This window comes from Poromitra crassiceps, assembly GCF_964638095.1.
Source record: "Poromitra crassiceps genome assembly, chromosome: 29".
NCBI lineage: Eukaryota > Metazoa > Chordata > Actinopteri > Beryciformes > Melamphaidae > Poromitra > Poromitra crassiceps.
This window is the reverse complement of record NC_139641.1, coordinates 17,712,906-17,730,955: the sequence shown is the minus strand read 5'-3', so window position 1 is coordinate 17,730,955 and position 18,050 is coordinate 17,712,906. Positions and strand designations below refer to the sequence as shown.

Sequence of the window (18,050 nt, the reverse complement as noted above, 5' to 3'; positions counted from 1 at the left end):
CACAAGACCACTTATATAAATTTAGGCCTTGGCCACACTGATCCGTGGTGTCTGTCCGTGTGCGTTCATTTCTCTGTTCACTTCCATTCATTTTCAATGACAGCTGTCCGACTGTCCGTGGAGCACTCAGAAGCGTACGTATCCAGAAGATTTGCATACGTTTTGATGGACAGAAAGTTGAAGAGGGATGAACTTTTTCTGGATGGACGTATCGGATGGTCGGATGGTCACTGTCCGTTTAGCCAATCAGAGTCGAGGTCTCGAGAGGAGGCGTTCCGAGATTTGTTTCAACTTTTCAAAGAAGATGGCGGCCGAGGCGGTGAAGGAGGCTATAATTAATGCTGTGTACAACATCCCGCTGTTGTACAACGTGATAGTCAGTGTCACCGTCTGATTTCACCATCTAATCTGGTCATTCAGTGGCATTTTATTGCCACATAAGTAACGTAGCGCACAGAGCTAACAGCTAGCTGACGCCAGCTTTCTTCTTCTCTCGGTTTATAGGCGGGTCGCTGACACCTTCAAGGTGCTTACCGCCACCTGCTGTACAAGTAGGTTACTTGTACATGCAACGGACATAAATCTATCCGTCTATCCGTTCTGTCCATTTTCTGACGGATCAGTGTGGCCAAGGCCTTAAAGTCCCTGGAAACCAAAAAACCTTCTAACTATTAAATGTAGGGTCTTATGTCAGTAATTGTGTGCCTCAGAAAGTAGGAGACATTAGTTTCAACCCAAACCCCCAAAATCGCCACTTTTCTACAAGGTCTGGATTTCCACTTCCTCATTGAAGAGAGCGGTGCGCGCGGTGCTAAAATGAATGATCTTATCACGTCATAAGATTTTTTGTCCGTTCTTATAAAACCTTCTTGCCCCCACAGCGCTCGCTCAGTGTCTGTCTGTCTCCCTCCCGCTCTGTGTGCTGTGTGCCGAGCGCTATGCTGCCTGCTCTCTCTCTCTCTCTCACTGTCACACAAGGCTCTTTCACACCGGCCTTGAAAGCCGAAAAATGCACGGAAAATAGGATTAGCGCCTCCGATGTGAAAGTCGTGAACGCGCTTTGGTGGACAATTGTTTTACGCCTTTTGTCCCGCGACGGGAGGTAGTAACAGCGCTGGGTTACCTGGCAACCCGCCTCCACTTGAAAGGTCGTCGCAGCGAGCCGGAAAAGGTGGAATGGTCTGCTCATTCATAAAAAAATGACAGGGGAAATCACCTCATGTGATCAAGAAAGTGCAGGAATGAAAGTAAAAAAAGTAGCCTATCATGACTGCAGGGACGCCAGGAGGAATGCTCCGTGCGGTTAGGCTTTATGCTCAAACGATGTTGACATTAGTTAACGTTAAGTAGTCATGTGCATTTATAGCCTATACTATTCCCCCGACGAACGTTATGCAGACTGCAGCTGTTTGATATGCGGGCGGTCGTGTATCGTTCCAATTTTAGTAGGACACCATATCGATCTGCCCGCCCACCATGCGAGTGCACCTATCCTCCCTGCTCAGCGGACTAGGAGAAGGAGGGAAGTCTTGTTGAATGAATTCGTTCATCATACAGTAGCCTAGGCTACACTAACCTATGAAAATATTCATTTGGGCTAGGAGGAGCAGGAAATCCCTCCGCTCGCCTTTCAATGCGGGAGCAGGGGATTTCACCTGAAAGTACAGAGCAGCACGGTAATGTGGCCGTGCTGCTTGGCTCGTGTGAAAGCAATTTCTGAGGCGAGGCGGCTGGCTTTACGGGACTCCTAAACGGCAACTTTTGCGCGATCTCTGTATGAAAGAGCCTACACACACACGCACACACACACACGCACACACACACACACACTCCATCTCTCTTTCTCGCTCGCTCTCTCTCTCTCTCTCTCTCGGAGGAGGAGACCTGCAGTCCTGCACGCACACACACGGGACACAGAGAAAAGACAGTCTAAAATCTAATTGATTCTCATGACTTTTGTCATGACTGTCAAACCTAAATTTATATACTTTGCGACGTTCACCATCGTTCAAAATTGGCTGGTGGCTTATTAACATAGGTTCCTGTGATGTGATGAACTCAAAATGCTAAATAATAAAACATTATTTCTGGTTTCCAGGGACTTTAAAGCTTTTATTAGCATGAGTTATATTTGGCGGTATGGCTCTGTTCTGGAGAGCGGCAGCAGCAGATTCTGGGAGCTCCTTGTGCCCTTTATGAGCAACATGGAATAGCCTTAAGGCAAGGAGAGCAACAAAAGACCCCCAGGTACAGAACAGAGCAGCAACAATGACAACAAAAGCCCTATTCAGCAATTTAACCAAGTTTTGCTTTGGAGAAACAGCGCCCTCTGGGTGCAATAGCATCGGTATCGGTATCGCCATTCAAAGTCAACAAAACAGTGCGAGAAAGCTCTCTACATGTATGTACATGTTGTGACATCGGGTACTCACCACGTGATGAGATAATAATCCATAGTTACGTGAAACGTAATTTTCGTAGCAAATCCGCACCGAGTTACTTCCTTGTTTTACTGAACACAGCGCTTCAGCTGTACAGCGCATGTGCAGTATGTGCCTCCAGGCTGCCTCCCAGGAGAGGCCTTTGGAGGGCGCTGTGTGACCAATAGAGGCGACATTCTCCCTGTTACAAGTCAATGTACCATCTCCAATGACTAAAAGGCTGTTATATTAAAGTCGAGCTGAACCCAAGAATGGCTTTTCTTTTCTTTTAGTTCAAATACCTGGGTATGCAGTGCACCTATTTAATAATGTATGCAAAACAAATCACAACAATCTAATTTCTTTAGTTTTTCACACTTTTTCACGTCAAAAGTTCGTTTTTCAAGATTTCATTGATAACAGTAATTTACAGTTTGCTGACGTCACCCAGTACTATCAAATTTCTACCCCATTTCAACCAATCATATCACGACATGGAGCTGTCAATCAAATCTTCATTTCTGGATCATTTTCTCTTCCAAATGAAGTCGAAAATGGCGCCTAGTGCCTGTCATCTGGCAGAATTCCTATCCCATAAACTAACTACTAACGGCCAATTGTTAGAAACATGGATAAAAAACAAAAACTATAATCTCTAAGAATGCAAAGAAATGTAACTGGCTCGTTAAAACGTGCATTCCAGGGATATCGTATCGTTACAGCAGCGATAATGGCGCGCATCCGAGAGCTTGGTTGTCAGGGGTCGCACTTCGGAGATTCCAGGCCAACGTGCTGCACTCTCCGCTCGGCAACACGAAGGCAGCTGGCTGCCTGCGGCTCGCTGAGCTCCACTCCTCCCGTCAAAAGGCTCTTCCCGAGGGGAGCGCCACAACACACTGAATCCCACTCGATTTGGAGGCGGAACACGCCAGGATTGGCCAAAGCCCAATCCAGTCCCCAGAATTGTCAAATAAAATCATTGACATGATACTATGACCCGCCTCTCAACCTGTCATCTTAGACAAACTATGTTTTCAGTCTGAAACGGACTCATTATGCACGTGACGAACAGGTTCAGTTCGACTTTAAGGTGAAAAAAATGCTTATTGGGGCTTTAAGTCAGACACAGCATGAAAGGAGGAGCTGGGGAGGAGGTGGGTTGCAAACAGCTTGCAGATGAAGCAGTTATGTTAGGCAGCAGACTGGAGCAGAAGTAAAGAGGGTGCCCTGTTTGAGTTGAGCCAATTGAAGGCATCAGCTAAGCAGTCAGCTGATGTGGGCTGGGTTTGAGATCAGCTCCTATCAGCTGTGGGCTGGGTTTAAGCTGGGCTTGACATTCAGGGCCTGCCTGAACTACCGCGGTGCTCCATTTGTTTCTCATTTTGTTTGACCACTTTGCTGCAGTACTGCTGCAGTGCCGTGGCGGCAGTGAGGTTGGCTTTTGTAAAGAACAAAGAAAACGTTTAAATATCAAAAGCTCCCACTTTTACCGCTGCAGCAGTACCAGAGTCAAGTGGGAAAACCAAATGAGAAACAACTGTAGAGCCTCTGTACACCTGTATATATTCTTGGTGATTTTTATGTTATTTATAACATAAAAAGCATTAAAAGTTGATCAATCAAATTGAGGGAAATTAAGGCCCTTCAAAAGTATTAATTAATCACCATTTGAGAGGTATTAAATGTTATAGCTATTGTGCTGACTGTGTTAAATGAGCATTATGATGATATCTCATATTGATGGCAGACCCTTGAATTGAATCAATATCGTATTGTGGCAGATGTCAGCAAAAATCGTATCGTTTCCAAAGAATAATAATAATAATATATGACTATATAATGACTTAAAAGGTATCAAATTTAACTGCAGGGTTCCTGCAGGGTTCCATTGAACAAAGGACAGAAGCTTTTTGTCATTTCTTCATGCTTCATGAGGAGCCACGCAATGCTGCTTCCCCTTTGTCCTTAAACCGTTCTTGTTGAATAAGATTGGATGAAATGAATAGACACAAATAAAGTAAGAAGAACAGTTATTCCTTTTGTCAGTTGGAGTTCACAAACCTCCCGCCATCTGTCTTGCACAGTGCCAAATCAATGGGAAGAATTATGCTCAATCCAATCTCAATTTGCTCATTTTGCATCAGTCAATAAAGGTGCCATATAAAACAAAGGATATACAGCACTCATAGCTGCTCTTTAGTTGTGGCTTATTAAAGCGATAAATATACGCTTCTTCTTCTTCAGTATTGATGTACTACTTTATAGTGCTATTCTTTAGCATTTTAGTAGCGTAGGTAGTTCATCCTCTAACATCATGTCAGAGGTGATGAAATGGAATCAATGGGAGTGTAAACCTTGTAGCAGGGGCTAAGCGCACATAAACGCCATTTAGGTATCGTTTTGAATACAGTGTTTTAGTCACCTTTTTTTATAATGCTTTATGCATGACTTTTTATCGCAGGCGTCCTCTGCCGACATTACTGTCTTTCGTAGCTGGAGGCTGTATCGGGCTCGCTTTAAGCTAGAGTGAAGCTACTGATAATATATTAAACTAATTAAACTAATTAAACTAACTAAGGCATCTATTGGTACTAACTATGTTATGCTAGCTTGTTAGGAAGGGGGCTAAATAACGCTCCAAATTCAGGCTACATATTTGCCAGAGAAAAACTGGCATGCTCATCTTCAAAGTGGTCTCTTGACCTCTCACCTCAAGATCTCTGGATGAGAATGGGTTCTATGGGTAGGCCTACCCAACCTGGAGAATGTGGTTCCTCTGTTAGAGGTGATGATGATGATGATGCTGATAAAATATGTATTTATAGGGATATGATTTGGTTTCAGTTAGGGATGTCACAATATATCGTCCCACAATATATCGCGATATCAAAACGTGACAATATGTATCGTTGAGATGAAATCTCATATCGTGAGAAAAAGAAGCTGAACATGGTGGCACTGATCTGCATCTGATTGCATGCTCACTCTCCTTTTCATTGCTTTGTTTGAACAGACGAGGGACGTTACAGACACGGAGTTTGAAAATGGTGAAATTACTCAAATTAGCGTGGAGGATGCCCCCTCAACCTACAAATTGATCGCAAAAAAATATTGTTAAAATATTGTATCGTATCGTTATTGTGAACCCAATATCGTGTATCGTATCGTGAACTGAGTGTATTGTGACACTCTTATTTGTTTTAGTCTCATGTACTGTATCTAGTCCCATTGGCGACTGAAGTTATTTTATCCACGTTTTATAACGCTGTGAGAGAGAGCTGCCACAAACATTGATTTATGGTTACTGTTTTTTCTGTTTTTCCCTTTGTTTCCTTTCTCTTTTTTTTTACCACCACAGTCCTGCATGCAACTGTATTACAACTTTCCACTTATATTAACTAGAGCTCGACCGATATATCGGTCCACCGATATTATCGGCCGATAACCGATATATCGGTATCGGCCGATATGCAGATAATTTTGTAATTTTTTTTTTGTATTTTTTTTTGTATTTTTGAAGTTATAGACAGCATGTCGTGTATATTTGATCTTTTTTCTTAACTCAAATTATATTTTAGATTTGTTCTATTTGTGTTTTTGCATTTCTAGTTATTGATAATTATTAAATTCCCAGTTCAGTTTACTGTTTAATTGCATTGATGTCATTTTGGACAATAAAGTTTATTGATAAGCTGTAAAATATCCTCCCTACATTACATATCTCAAGTCATGTCAAGTCATATCTTTGTCAAGTGTTTGATATTTGAGGGATCATTGCAAAATAATTGTGTAATATAATGGTGTATTATATAATATAAGAATATCGGCCGATATATTGATATCGGAATTTTTTTTACTTCCTAATATCGGTATCGGCATCGGCCTCCAAAATCCAGTATCGGTCGGGCTCTAATATTAATATTTTTATTTGATTTCTTCTGAAACCCCCCGCGGCGTACGTTCCCCCTCCATCTCTGATGACCAGGTGTATGACGGGCGGGACAGCGCGGCCGCGCTCCTCGGCACGTACACGGGCACGTCCATGCAGGGCCTGTCCCTCACCAGCACCTCCAACCAGCTGTGGCTGGAGTTCTTCTCTGACCAGGAGGCGACCGCGGCCGGGTTCCAGCTCGTCTACCACAGTGAGTTACATTTCATCTGAGTGGATTTTACGCCTCGCTTCAGTACCAAGAGGCAGACTGACCCCCTCACCCTGCTGCGCTGTGTCTCTCACTGTCAGGGTATTTATTAAACGCAGCAGGGCGCACTTCTGCTCCAGTCCTGTAGGGAAATGTGCTCTCTTTCCTATATTGCTCTCTCTCTCTCTCTCTCTCTCTCTCTCTCTCTCTCTCTCTCTCTCTCTCTCTCTCTCTCTTTCTCTCTCTCTCTCTCTCCCTCTCTCTCTCTCTCTGTAAGTCCCTCCTCCCTCATTTCCTTCCCTCTGCTGCAATTAGCATGTTTGCCTGCTTGCTGTGTAACTGCACCTTGTTAAAGTAGGTGAATTATTGTTTGGATTGCTTGAAGTCTGTTGAGTGTCTGCGTGTGTGTTTGCATGTGTTTGCGTGTCCAATGTATATAGCGTGTGACTGTACATATGCGTGAGTGCGCCCCCATGTGTAGGTATTGGGAGTTTGCAGTAAGTGGGTGGGCCAGTAATAGATGGGTTTTGTTTCTCCCCCTAATTGGCTTGCTGACTGTGTATTGTTGCTAACCGTTTCTAATCCATTACTGAGAGCAGAGAATTGTTTTGGGCGACGCTGCATTCTGCAGTCCAATTTCAAGAGTTTTTGTTTTTCACCTGTGACTGAGCTCTCTAAGAACTGTGTTCGTCTTCCAGTGACTTTTCTAAGGTAGAATTCAACCTAGTATTAAAATAATGGCAAATGCTGTTTTGACCTGTGCGGAAGCTTAAAAGTATTATCTAACTTACAGTTACAGTACTAACAGTGAGTACTGTGTACTAATAAATCTACTTTGCTCTTTGCCGGCGATAGCCAGGCCGGAGGCATTATGGATTCGGCTTGTCTGTCTGTCTGTCCGTCCGCCCGTACGTACGTACGTCCGTCCGTACATCCGTACGACCATACGATGTTCGTTAATGCAATATCGGAGGAACACCTTGATGGAATTTAATCAAATTTGCCTCAAACGTCGACTTGGATTCAAGGATGAACTGATTACATTTTGGTGGTCCAAGGTCAAAGTTCAAGGTCACTGTGACCTCACGAACGCCATTACCAAGTTCGTTACCGCGATATCTCAGGAATGCCTCGACAGAATTTCTTCCAATTTGGCACAAACGTGGACTTGGAAGCAACGATGAACTGATTAGATTTTGGTGATCAAAGGTTAAACGTCAAGGTCACTGTGACCTCATGAAACGCCATTCCCAAGTTCGTTAACACGATACCTCGGGAACGCCTTGATGGAATTTCTTCTAATTTGCCTCAAACGTCCACTTGGACTCAAGAATGAACTGATTAGATTTTGGTGGTCAAAGGTCAAACCTCAAGGTCACTGTGACCTCACGACCCCCATTTCCAAGCTCTTTAACCTGATATCTCAGGAATGCCTTGACGTAATTTCTTCCAATTTGGCCCAAATGTCGTCTTGGACTCAAGGATGAACTGAGTAGATTTTGGTGGTCAAAGGTTAAAGGTCGCTGTGACCTCACAAACGCCATTTTCAAGCTCGTTAACGCGAGATCTCAGGAACGCCTGGACTGTTTTTTGTTCCAATTTGCCTCAAACGTCCAGTTGGACTCAAGGATGAACTGATTACATTTTGGTGGTCAAAGGTCAGGGTCACTGTGACCCCACAAACTCCATTTCCAACCTCGGTAATGCTATATCTCAGTAACACCTTGACGTGGATGTCGACTGACTCACTTGTTGGCGGAGGCATATATCATTCTAGTTCAATACTGAAACTGATACTAAAATTGAAGTATCAGCAAATACCATACCAAGCTTTGATCCATTACTTTGACTTAGTTTTAGGTCAATGGATACAATTATTGATAACTGTATCCATGTACAGTATGTATGTATCCATTTTCTCCACCATCGGTCTAAATCTTAGACAGACTTCCATAGACAAGACCGGCACATCTTACTTCGCAAAACGTCAACCCCTTTTAGGGGGAAAACACAAGCCATTCGCCGTTGACTTCAATGTAAAATAGCAGTACAAAAAATCGATAGAAAAAGAACAGAATTAATTTAGTTTATAAATGACCCAAAGACACCATGACATGACAATATATTTCAACTTGGCCAGCAAGATACATCGACAATATGACAATACAGTACTTGCCTTATATGAATGCTGTATCCAGCCCACTGATGAGTTACCAGGTTACATGCATCATCCACATTGACGGTGTCACCCCTAAATCCTTTTTATTGTTAGTGAACACAGCAACTCTTCAGCATATCTATATCAAATTAAGCCCTTTTAAATAGTTTGAAGTGTTTTCGGCTACTTCTATGTGCCACATACCTAACATCAAGACAGATTGCTTTTATTTCTTACATGTTACTCATGGCTTTAGGTATCAGATTCTTGTCTTGGGTAAAATTTCTGAAACAGATAATCCATCAGGATTTTTTTTGTGTTTTTAAGATTATTTTTGTTTGTTTTTGTTGTTGTTTTTTGCCTACGTTTCCCTATGTCATAGCTTTTTAAAATTCTCAATTCCACGATTTCGTCAGTGATTCTGTTATCACAGAAACTATAGGGCCCTACCTTAATCCTGCCATCAGTCGCTCGGGCCCCGTCAAGATAAGTTGCCACCGGGCCTAACAACCCTGCCTATGATGGTTTAGTTAAAGGAACACTCTGCCGATTCTCAACCAGCTTTGTATCATTACAAAATCAGTAGTATATCAGAAAACTGTCAACAGTTTGGCAGGTATTTGTTTAGTTTGACAGTTATTGACAGTTGATTTTATTTAAGATGTGGACCAGTGATTTCATTTGTGCATGAATGACATCACTGGTCCACAACTTCACTCAAATCAACTCTCAATAACTGTCAAACTAAATGAATGTCTGCAAAACTGTTTACCGTTTTCTGATATACTACTGATTTTGTAATGATATAAAGCTGGTTGAAAATTGGCGGAGTGTTCCTTTAATGCGCCGCAGTTCGGTGTTATCACCGTGAGAGGTTTTGATACTACAGTAATAGACTGTAGTAAAGTGTACAGTAATCAGGAGAGTGTGTACTCTCATCTACACAACTCAATAAATTGCCGTCTGCCTCTGAATGCAACCAATTCACTCAGATGAAATGTTGCCTTAATTACAAGCTGCCTTTTGAATTCCAGAATTGCCCATAATTAAGTAGCACATCATTGGATTGCTGCTTCAAATTTTCCAAGGATTTGTACACAAGGTAAATAGCAGGACATAAACTAGCAGCCTTCATGGTCTTTATGTGCTCCTTTCAGCCAGAATGAATCTTCCTTTTGAAGCTGGAGAGGTTTGACTGATGCGTGAACAGCGAGGTGGGCACGGCGCAGGGCGGTAACAGGCGGCTTAAATCTTGTCGGAACATGAAATCTGACCGTGTTTTCATGACTCTTGTAGCAAAAGTGCTGAGGTAATTTTCTAAATGTGGAGCCGTAACTGTTGGAGATTTATAGCGGGCTTGACTCTTGTAATACTAACGTAACATCTGGCACGGAGCACGGAGCCGGGGCCGAGGGGCCGGCCTCGCTGGGAGAAGGAGGCATAAATCAGCCCCCCGCTGCAGCATAGCAACACACTTACATTTACTACCTGAGACGAGAAGAGAGCAGACAAAGGCCACGGTCAAGATCAAACATAAGAGTTATTGGAACACTCTTGTTTGTGGCTTGTTTATTTTATTTTATTTTATTTTATTTTATTCCTCTTTTTTTTGTATCGCCCCAAACTGTTATGAGCGGCTGGCTGCGCTATTCCTCAAGCCTGGTAAACGTCCACCCTCAATTGAACACTTAATTGTGGAAAGTCTATGGTGCTCTCTGTCCAGAAAGAATCTTTTACTGCCGCGTAATATAATGGCACTTTAAGTCCCAATTCCGCATCTGTGCTCAACCGGAAATTAATTCCCAAAGCTCAATCAATATGTCTTTTACAATGCGGAGGAATGGGAATATGGCGTTGGTTTACAATATGGCTGCTCTCTCCAGTTGACTTGGTAGTCATTGGTAAACTCAGACTCCTCCTCCATCCTCTCCTCCTGCTCCCTCCAGGTTTTGAGCTCTCCCACTGCGATGCTCCGGGCGTGCCGCAGTTCGGCTTCAAAGTCAGTGACCAGGGTCACTTTGCTGGCAGTGCCATCACGTACGGCTGTGACCGAGGCTACACGCTGCACGGCAGTGGCAGACTAAAGTGCATGACTGGAGAGAGGAGGGCGTGGGACAACCACCTCCCATCATGCATAGGTAATCCTGTCTCCCTTTGTCAAAACTGCTGTCTCTCTCTCTCTCTCTCTCTCTCTCTCTCTGTGTGTGTGTGTGTGTGTGTGTGTGTGTGTGTGCGTGTGTGTGTGTGTGTGTGGGTGTGTGTGTGCGTGCGTGCGTGAGTGCCTGTGGGTGGGTGTGTGGGTGTGGGTGGCGAGGCAATTGAGTTTGTTTAGTTTTTGGCATTGCTAGGTCGCTCTGTGTTTTTAAGATAAGTTGACTGTTCATTAAAGGAACATCAAATGTCTCTCTCTCTCTGTCTCTCTGCCCCCCCTCTCTCTGGCAGCCCCCCCCCTCTCTCTCTCTCTCTCTCTCTCTCTCTCACTCTCTCTCTGCCCCCCTCTCTCTGGCAGCCCCCCCCCCTCTCTCTCTCTCTCTCTCTCTCTCTCTCTGCCCCCCCTCTCTCTCTCTCTCTCTCTCTCTCTCACTCTCTCTGGCAGCCCCCCCGCCCTCTCTCTCTGCCCCCTCTCTCTGTCAGCCCCCCCCCCTCTCTCTCTCTCTCTCTCTCTCTCTCTCTGTCTCTCTCTCTCTCTCTCTCTCTCTGTCTCTCTCTCTCTCTCTCTCTCTCTCTCTCTCTGTCTCTCTCTCTCTCTCTCTCTCTCTCTCTCTCTCTCTCTCTGTCTCTCTCTCTCTCTCTCTGTCTCTCTCTCTCTCTCTCTCTCTCTGTCTCTCTCTCTCTGTCTCTCTCTCTCTCTCTCTGTCTCTCTCTCTCTCTCTCTGTCTCTCTCTCTCTCTCTGTCTCTCTCTCTCTCTCTCTGTCTCTCTCTCTCTCTCTCTCTCTCTCTCTCTCTCTCTCTCTCTCTCTGTGGTAGCTTATGTTATTATTCACTCCAGGCACATTGTCAACAGTGCTCTGCTCAGTGGATCCTAAGGATTTAGTCCTCCATGATTTACACCTAATTGAACTGTGATGAAAGAAAACACACGGTGGCTTCTGTCATTTTGTAAGAGAATCTAAATGCCTCTGATGTTTTATAAACCATTGATCCCCATGTGTGTTCTTGATGCAGAGCTTTATATATATAGATATATATATATATAAATATATAGAGCTTTATACATTCAGTAAGAGCAGTGGTTTTCAAACGTCTTCACGTCAAGGACCCCTAAACTGACACAACCCGCCCCCCATCTGATCATCGTTTTGCTTTGAGATGTTTGATTACAGAAAGTGTATAAAACCTACAACCACTCGTCCTACATTCTGCCATTGTGTTACTTATGGATGGAATTATAGTGACAATAAACGATTGGTCTTTCTGTTGACGAAGCCCCTCAAGGCCCCCTGGGGGTCCACGGACCCCACTTTGAGAACCACTGAAGAAGAACACTATGAGGCCATTTACACCTGGCATTAACATGTGTTTTCTGTGATCAGATTGCAATCAGATTGTGTTTTATCACTTGAAATGCCAGGTGTAAACACCCCAAAACACATTGAAGAAGGATTGCAATCTGATCGGCCAAACCACCTCCGGAGGTGGTCAGGGATGCATTGTGTACACATTGAACACAAGTGTAAATGCAATGTGTCCTCTCAATCTGGATACAACAACTTTATGCGGATTGAGAGGACAACCATTTCTGTAATCTGATTGCAATCAGATTGCAGAAAATGCATGTTAACGCCAGATGTAAATGGAACCAGGCTGAAGTGATAAAATACAATCTAATTGCAATCTGATCAGAGAAAACGCATGTTAGCGCCAGGTGTAAATGACCTCTATGGTGAAGCAATTTGGAAGACTGTTGGGTTTTCACTGTGTTGTTATTTTGCCCCGGCTCTGTTTCATTTCTGCTCTGTGTCATTGAAACGTTTTTTATTCACAGGCCGTTGCTCAGTGTTTTTTCTGCATAATGATCATCTTATTCAACAGAGGTTAGCAGGTGGAGTTATGGACATGATGTACAGTTTAGGTTGCTCTTTCATATTCAGCACATGCTTTTGACAGAGACACAGAGAAATGATAAAGCTATTACCTGCACATCGCTCGGGTCTGGAAGGTGTTGTTGAAGCGGTGTCTGTCGCGCCCGATGTCTCGCCGTGATGGATTAGGGTAAAAAATGATTTACAAATTCCGGACGTGGGCAGAATTGCACTTTAAATGCCAACATGTCCTGTTGCCTTTTTCCAATGAAACGTGTGTTTCTTCCTGTTCAGAAAAAGGCTGTCAGTTTGGCACTGCGGCATGTTTGGTATGATCACAGAAAAACTGCCCTTAATCATTGTATTGATTAGCTGTTCAACAGACCTGGATCATCGATTGGTCAATATTAATAGTCCTGTGAGTTGCATGTGAAATGGGCTCTCCAGCCATTTCTCCAGGGCCTCATCTCCAGGCTCCTGTCGAGGAGTCTTCCATGATACTGATGATAGTATACCGCTGTGGCCAGCTAATGTAATATTCACATTAATTAAGTGGCGTTTGTTCTGTAATCTAGATAGCTAGATGATAACCTAATGTAATATTCACATTAATTAAGTGGCGTTTGTTCTGTAATCTAGATAGCTAGATGATAACCAGGGGAGTGACAACATAGATTGGATGATAAGATATTCCTTCAGTCATTAACATTTGTAGCAGTGTCCTTCCTGCAGTGCCCGGCCCAGCCTCTATATTCTGTCTTTTTAAAGTTAATTAATGGTGTCATTAGGAGCTGCATACTTACAGACAAAACCAGTTTTGCATCCCTAAGTATCTCCAGCCAGGCAGGAAGGCCTTGTTTCAGACCCATTTACCTGTTAGAGCAAAACAAAGAGGAAGAGACTCAAACTCCTGCTCATTAAGACTCGTTGGGCCCTATCTTCCCCCTGGCCTTAAACTAGCGTTTAACGCCAGGCGCAGCGCTGATTAGTGGGCGTGGTCAGCGCATGTCCCTATTTTCCCCTCGGCGCTAAACCCGGCCTTAACCATTTAACCACGCCTTTTAGGCGTAGAATTATTCACAACTGTGGTCATTGGTGAACTCCGGTTAGGCAATGACATTCTTCCTTTCAAAGCTCCGATCCACTCGATCCAGTCCGGGTTGTGGCTGCATGCTGTCATCTCTTCATGCCAATTTGGATATCTCAGCACATCACAGATCATAGCCTGAATAAAACAATTCAACCTCCAGCCAGGCAAATACAGATCTGTTCAGCAGGGCTGATGGTCTCCCTGTAGCCTACAATATAGAACGTTAACTATCGGTGACATTCCTGATACCATCCAATTCCATGATCTTTATGTTGTAAACACATAACTTTCACAATAGTGAACATGAAGCACCCCCACTCGGCTCATTCAGGGCAGGTAGTTTTATAACTAGTAGGCTACCTGCTGCTCCTGCACATCACAGCACAGGCTAAATGATGCTACATAAATATAGCCTACATTATGTAAAGTCATGGCATAAATGTGTTTTTATTGATAAGTACGTGTCAAGTAAGCTAAGTCTTGTTGGAGCGGACATCACTCGTCTATATCACGTTGTATTTGCGAGGGATATATATGCCACCTGGATTACATGTATGTTTCACATAGGGTTGTGTTTTGATTTTTATGTTTTATTTTGTCCAATATTGAAATGTTCTAGAATTGCATGTTGTGTTAACATAAATATTATTTATATCTACCACTGAGCCTACTTAGGCTGATTTGGTTGCTATTTCTTGTCAAAATGTATTAGCCTCTATGCATGCTGGGAGATTGCACATGTCTGTCTGTGGCTTTGGTAGGGATATGGGATATCATAGTCCATGTATGTCGTGTAAATACCTCATGTTCTTTCTTAAAGATAAAAAAAAACAAAAAACAAAAACTAGTTGACTACTGTACTAAGCACAGTGTCGACTAGTGGTTTTACTAGTCGACTAGTCTGTGAATGCCCTAGTGTGTGTGTGGTGTGGTGTGTGTGTGCGTGCGTGTGCGTGTCCACACATTGTGTGCCACCTGCTGACTGCTGGGGGTAGTGCTATCAGTAACTGGCCATTTTTGGCCATTTATTCGGCCATAATGACCTAATTTAAATATCCGGCCTGTCACCGTCTGGTCGGGAACATTGCCGGTACCCGTGCCAAATATGAATGCTGTCAGGCTGACGTTGGCCAAGAAAATGGAAACAGCGATACCAAGATACATAGGATGGCTCATTTATGTGTAAGATTCCAGGTTTTCACTGATCAGTGTTTTGTATATTTGTGTGTATGTGTGTGTGTCTGCAGCGGAGTGTGGTGGCAGTTTCAAGGGTGAGTCCACAGGGCGCATCCTCTCGCCTGGGTATCCCTTCCCTTACGACAACAACCTAAGATGCACCTGGACCATCGAGGTCAACTCTGGCAACATCGTCAGGTAGCTCACAAGTCACTGATATATTAGTCTCTCAAGACAGACATGTTGGCTCCTGCAATTTACAAATGCTCCCGCCTACCCGCCTGTACTTCAGCAGCTCTTAAAGTTGGTCAAAAAATAAGGTGGGATATCCGGTACAAAATAAGGTGGGATATTCGCTCATTTACCCACTTCTGTGCCTCCTGTGCAGTCGCTTAATAGCTCAGTCTGGAAAACAAACGAGACGAATCCTAGCTAGCTGCTGAGCATAAATGGAAATTGGACGAGCTATTTTCATTTATTTACTGTATATATTCATTTTTTGATGAACGTGTCGCAAATAGCATCAAACTACTTCCTCTGTCCACATTTTAATGATGTATTGAAATTAAATATTTAAATCTATTCATGCATGTAGTATGGATGAAAAACAATATTATCTTTTTTCTTTTCTTTTTTACCTAAGTCCAAACCATTCATAACATTTCATTAATTTTACATTAAATGACTATACTACTATATTAGTGGGGTGGCATAGCTAACCTATATCGTTCATTTTGTGATAAAAACACCACATTTTTCAGATATGTCTATAGATATATTCGGAACAAAACTGGATATTGGGGCATCGCAAATTTTCCCCCTGGTGGCCGTCGCAGACATTTTTCAAAATGGCCACCATCAATTTGTCTAGATTTCCCATCCCATTGGACCCACATGCAATACCAGACATAATATAGATCCTAGTAAGCTTGAGAACCAAATAAAAATAGTAATTCAAAATCATATGGACTTTTATAAAATAATTGGTCATTTCATTATATGTGTGCACATAATAGGCCTATTAGTGTGGCTATTGTTCATTTAGTGTTAAAAGTGCCAAATTTGGCACAGAAATAGCTTAATATAGAAGACATCTGGATATTGGGGCATTGCAGATTGCCATTTCTATGACCATTTTCCAAAATGGCCACCAGCCGTAGCTCAACATATGAGGCCAATCCTTCATTTTGTGATACAACCACCACATTTTGCAGATGTGTTTATACATAAATATATTCTGGACAAAACTGGATATTGGGCCATCACAAATTTGCCCCCTGGTGGCCGTGGCAGGTATTTTTCAAAATGGCGACCAGCGGTTTGTCAACGTTTCCTATCCCATTGGACCCACATGCAATACCAGACATAATATAGATGCTAGTAAGCCTGAGAACCAAATGAAAACACTCGATCAAAATTATATGAATTTTTACAAGGTAATTGGTAATTTCATTATGTGTGTACATTATAGGCCTATTAGTGCGGCTATTGTTCATTTTGTGATAAAAGTACGAAATTTGGCACAGAAATAGCTTAATACATATATGTAGAAGACATCTGGATATTGGGGCGTTGCATAGCATCACAATCCTGCTATGAGCTGATCTCTGGTTGCAGAAAGCGTTCCGTGCAAGAAGGCTGCACTTTAGTGCACAGGCCTCTGCTTCTGTGAGGGAGAATGTTCCAGCTGACTGCAAGATCTCTCAAACATTAAAGTGCCATGCCATGGTCCATGGCATGGCCATGATAAAGATAAAGATGATCAATATGTGTTCAAAGAATGGTTCAAATAGTATACAGCAATTACAATATTATTTCAAGTAACTTAAGTAGCATGTCTCAATTTAATACTGATACCTCTATCACAGTACCTACATCAGGAAATAAGACCATCAGCGAGAAGATTGGCCGCTTCTAATATAGACTTATCAATCTAAATGTCTGTGCGCAGGTTAGGACAGTGGAAGGAGGCTCAGTGTTCAGTCCAGGCTCGGAGAAGCCGGCCTGCTGGTGACAGCGTGAGGATGCTGTTCAGGAAATACAGTCTTGATTCTGGGAAAACTACCGTACTGTTTTTGTCCACAGGGGCAGTTTGCAAGTTCCATGTAGCTGCTTTAATTTGGAGAAATTGCACAAGTAAACACATCCCAGTGAAATGAATTCAACTGAACTTGAGTAAATCCAACTGCCAAATGACTTGAGTTCAACTCTGTCCCACTGATTGGAAGTAACAAACTGACTTGACTTGACTCTGATTCGACTTGAACTGAACCGAACCAAACAAACCGAACTAAGCCGAGGTGACAGCCTCCCTTGTCTCCGTCTCCCAGTCTCCAGTTCCTGGCGTTCGACACAGAGGCGTCCCATGACATCCTGAAGGTGTGGGACGGGCCTCCGGAGAACGAGATGTCTCTGAAGGAGGTGAGCGGCTCGCTGCTGCCCGAGGGGATCCACTCCACCCTCAACCTCGTCACCATTCAGTTCGAGACCGACTTCTACATCACCAAGTCCGGCTTCACCATCGACTTCTCCAGTGAGTTTTCCTCTTTCCTTCCAAGGAGGTGAAAGTAGATGGTGTGTTTGCTCGTACTGTAACTTGAAAAATGATTTGGAAAAATAATGTTGAATTGTAAATGTATGTCGTGAGTGTGTGGAAGAAGTCTATGTATAGTCACTGTTTCTATCTATGCAAAGAGAATGTGATAGTTTATTTATTTCAAGATTCAAGATTTTTATTGTCACTCCGTAGTACAAGTATCACGTGTGAAATTCTTGTGCTGTAGACTCCGTTACAACATAGTGCAAAAAAATAAAAGATAAATAAATAAAAAACAAGAGGCAACAAGCAATAAAGCAGTAAGACACGCCACAGACAGTGGCGTATTCACTGCCCATAGTGCAAATGGCATGAACATACTTTAAACATAATTAAACATAATAACATTCTGTTAGGTGCAAATAGCGTATACCTAATTAAACATACTATTGAACATTAGTCATACATAATGGTAGCATCTACAGGGCGGTACAGTATGGCTACTACA

At 43.0% G+C, this 18,050-nt stretch overlaps 1 protein-coding gene across 1 annotated transcript in view; it reads left to right on the top strand.

Annotated features, from left to right (window-relative positions):
* Positions 1–18,050, top strand: part of LOC310800114 (CUB and sushi domain-containing protein 3-like) — a gene marked incomplete at both ends in the record, with an annotated part of 662,783 nt that overhangs the window by 374,543 nt on the left and 270,190 nt on the right. Inside the window, 4 exons of the mRNA XM_083662685.1 lie at positions 6,406–6,562; positions 10,664–10,855; positions 15,078–15,204; positions 17,337–17,539. Of these exons, the coding sequence (XP_083518811.1) occupies positions 6,406–6,562; positions 10,664–10,855; positions 15,078–15,204; positions 17,337–17,539 (679 nt within the window). The remainder of the gene's footprint in view (positions 1–6,405; positions 6,563–10,663; positions 10,856–15,077; positions 15,205–17,336; positions 17,540–18,050) is intronic.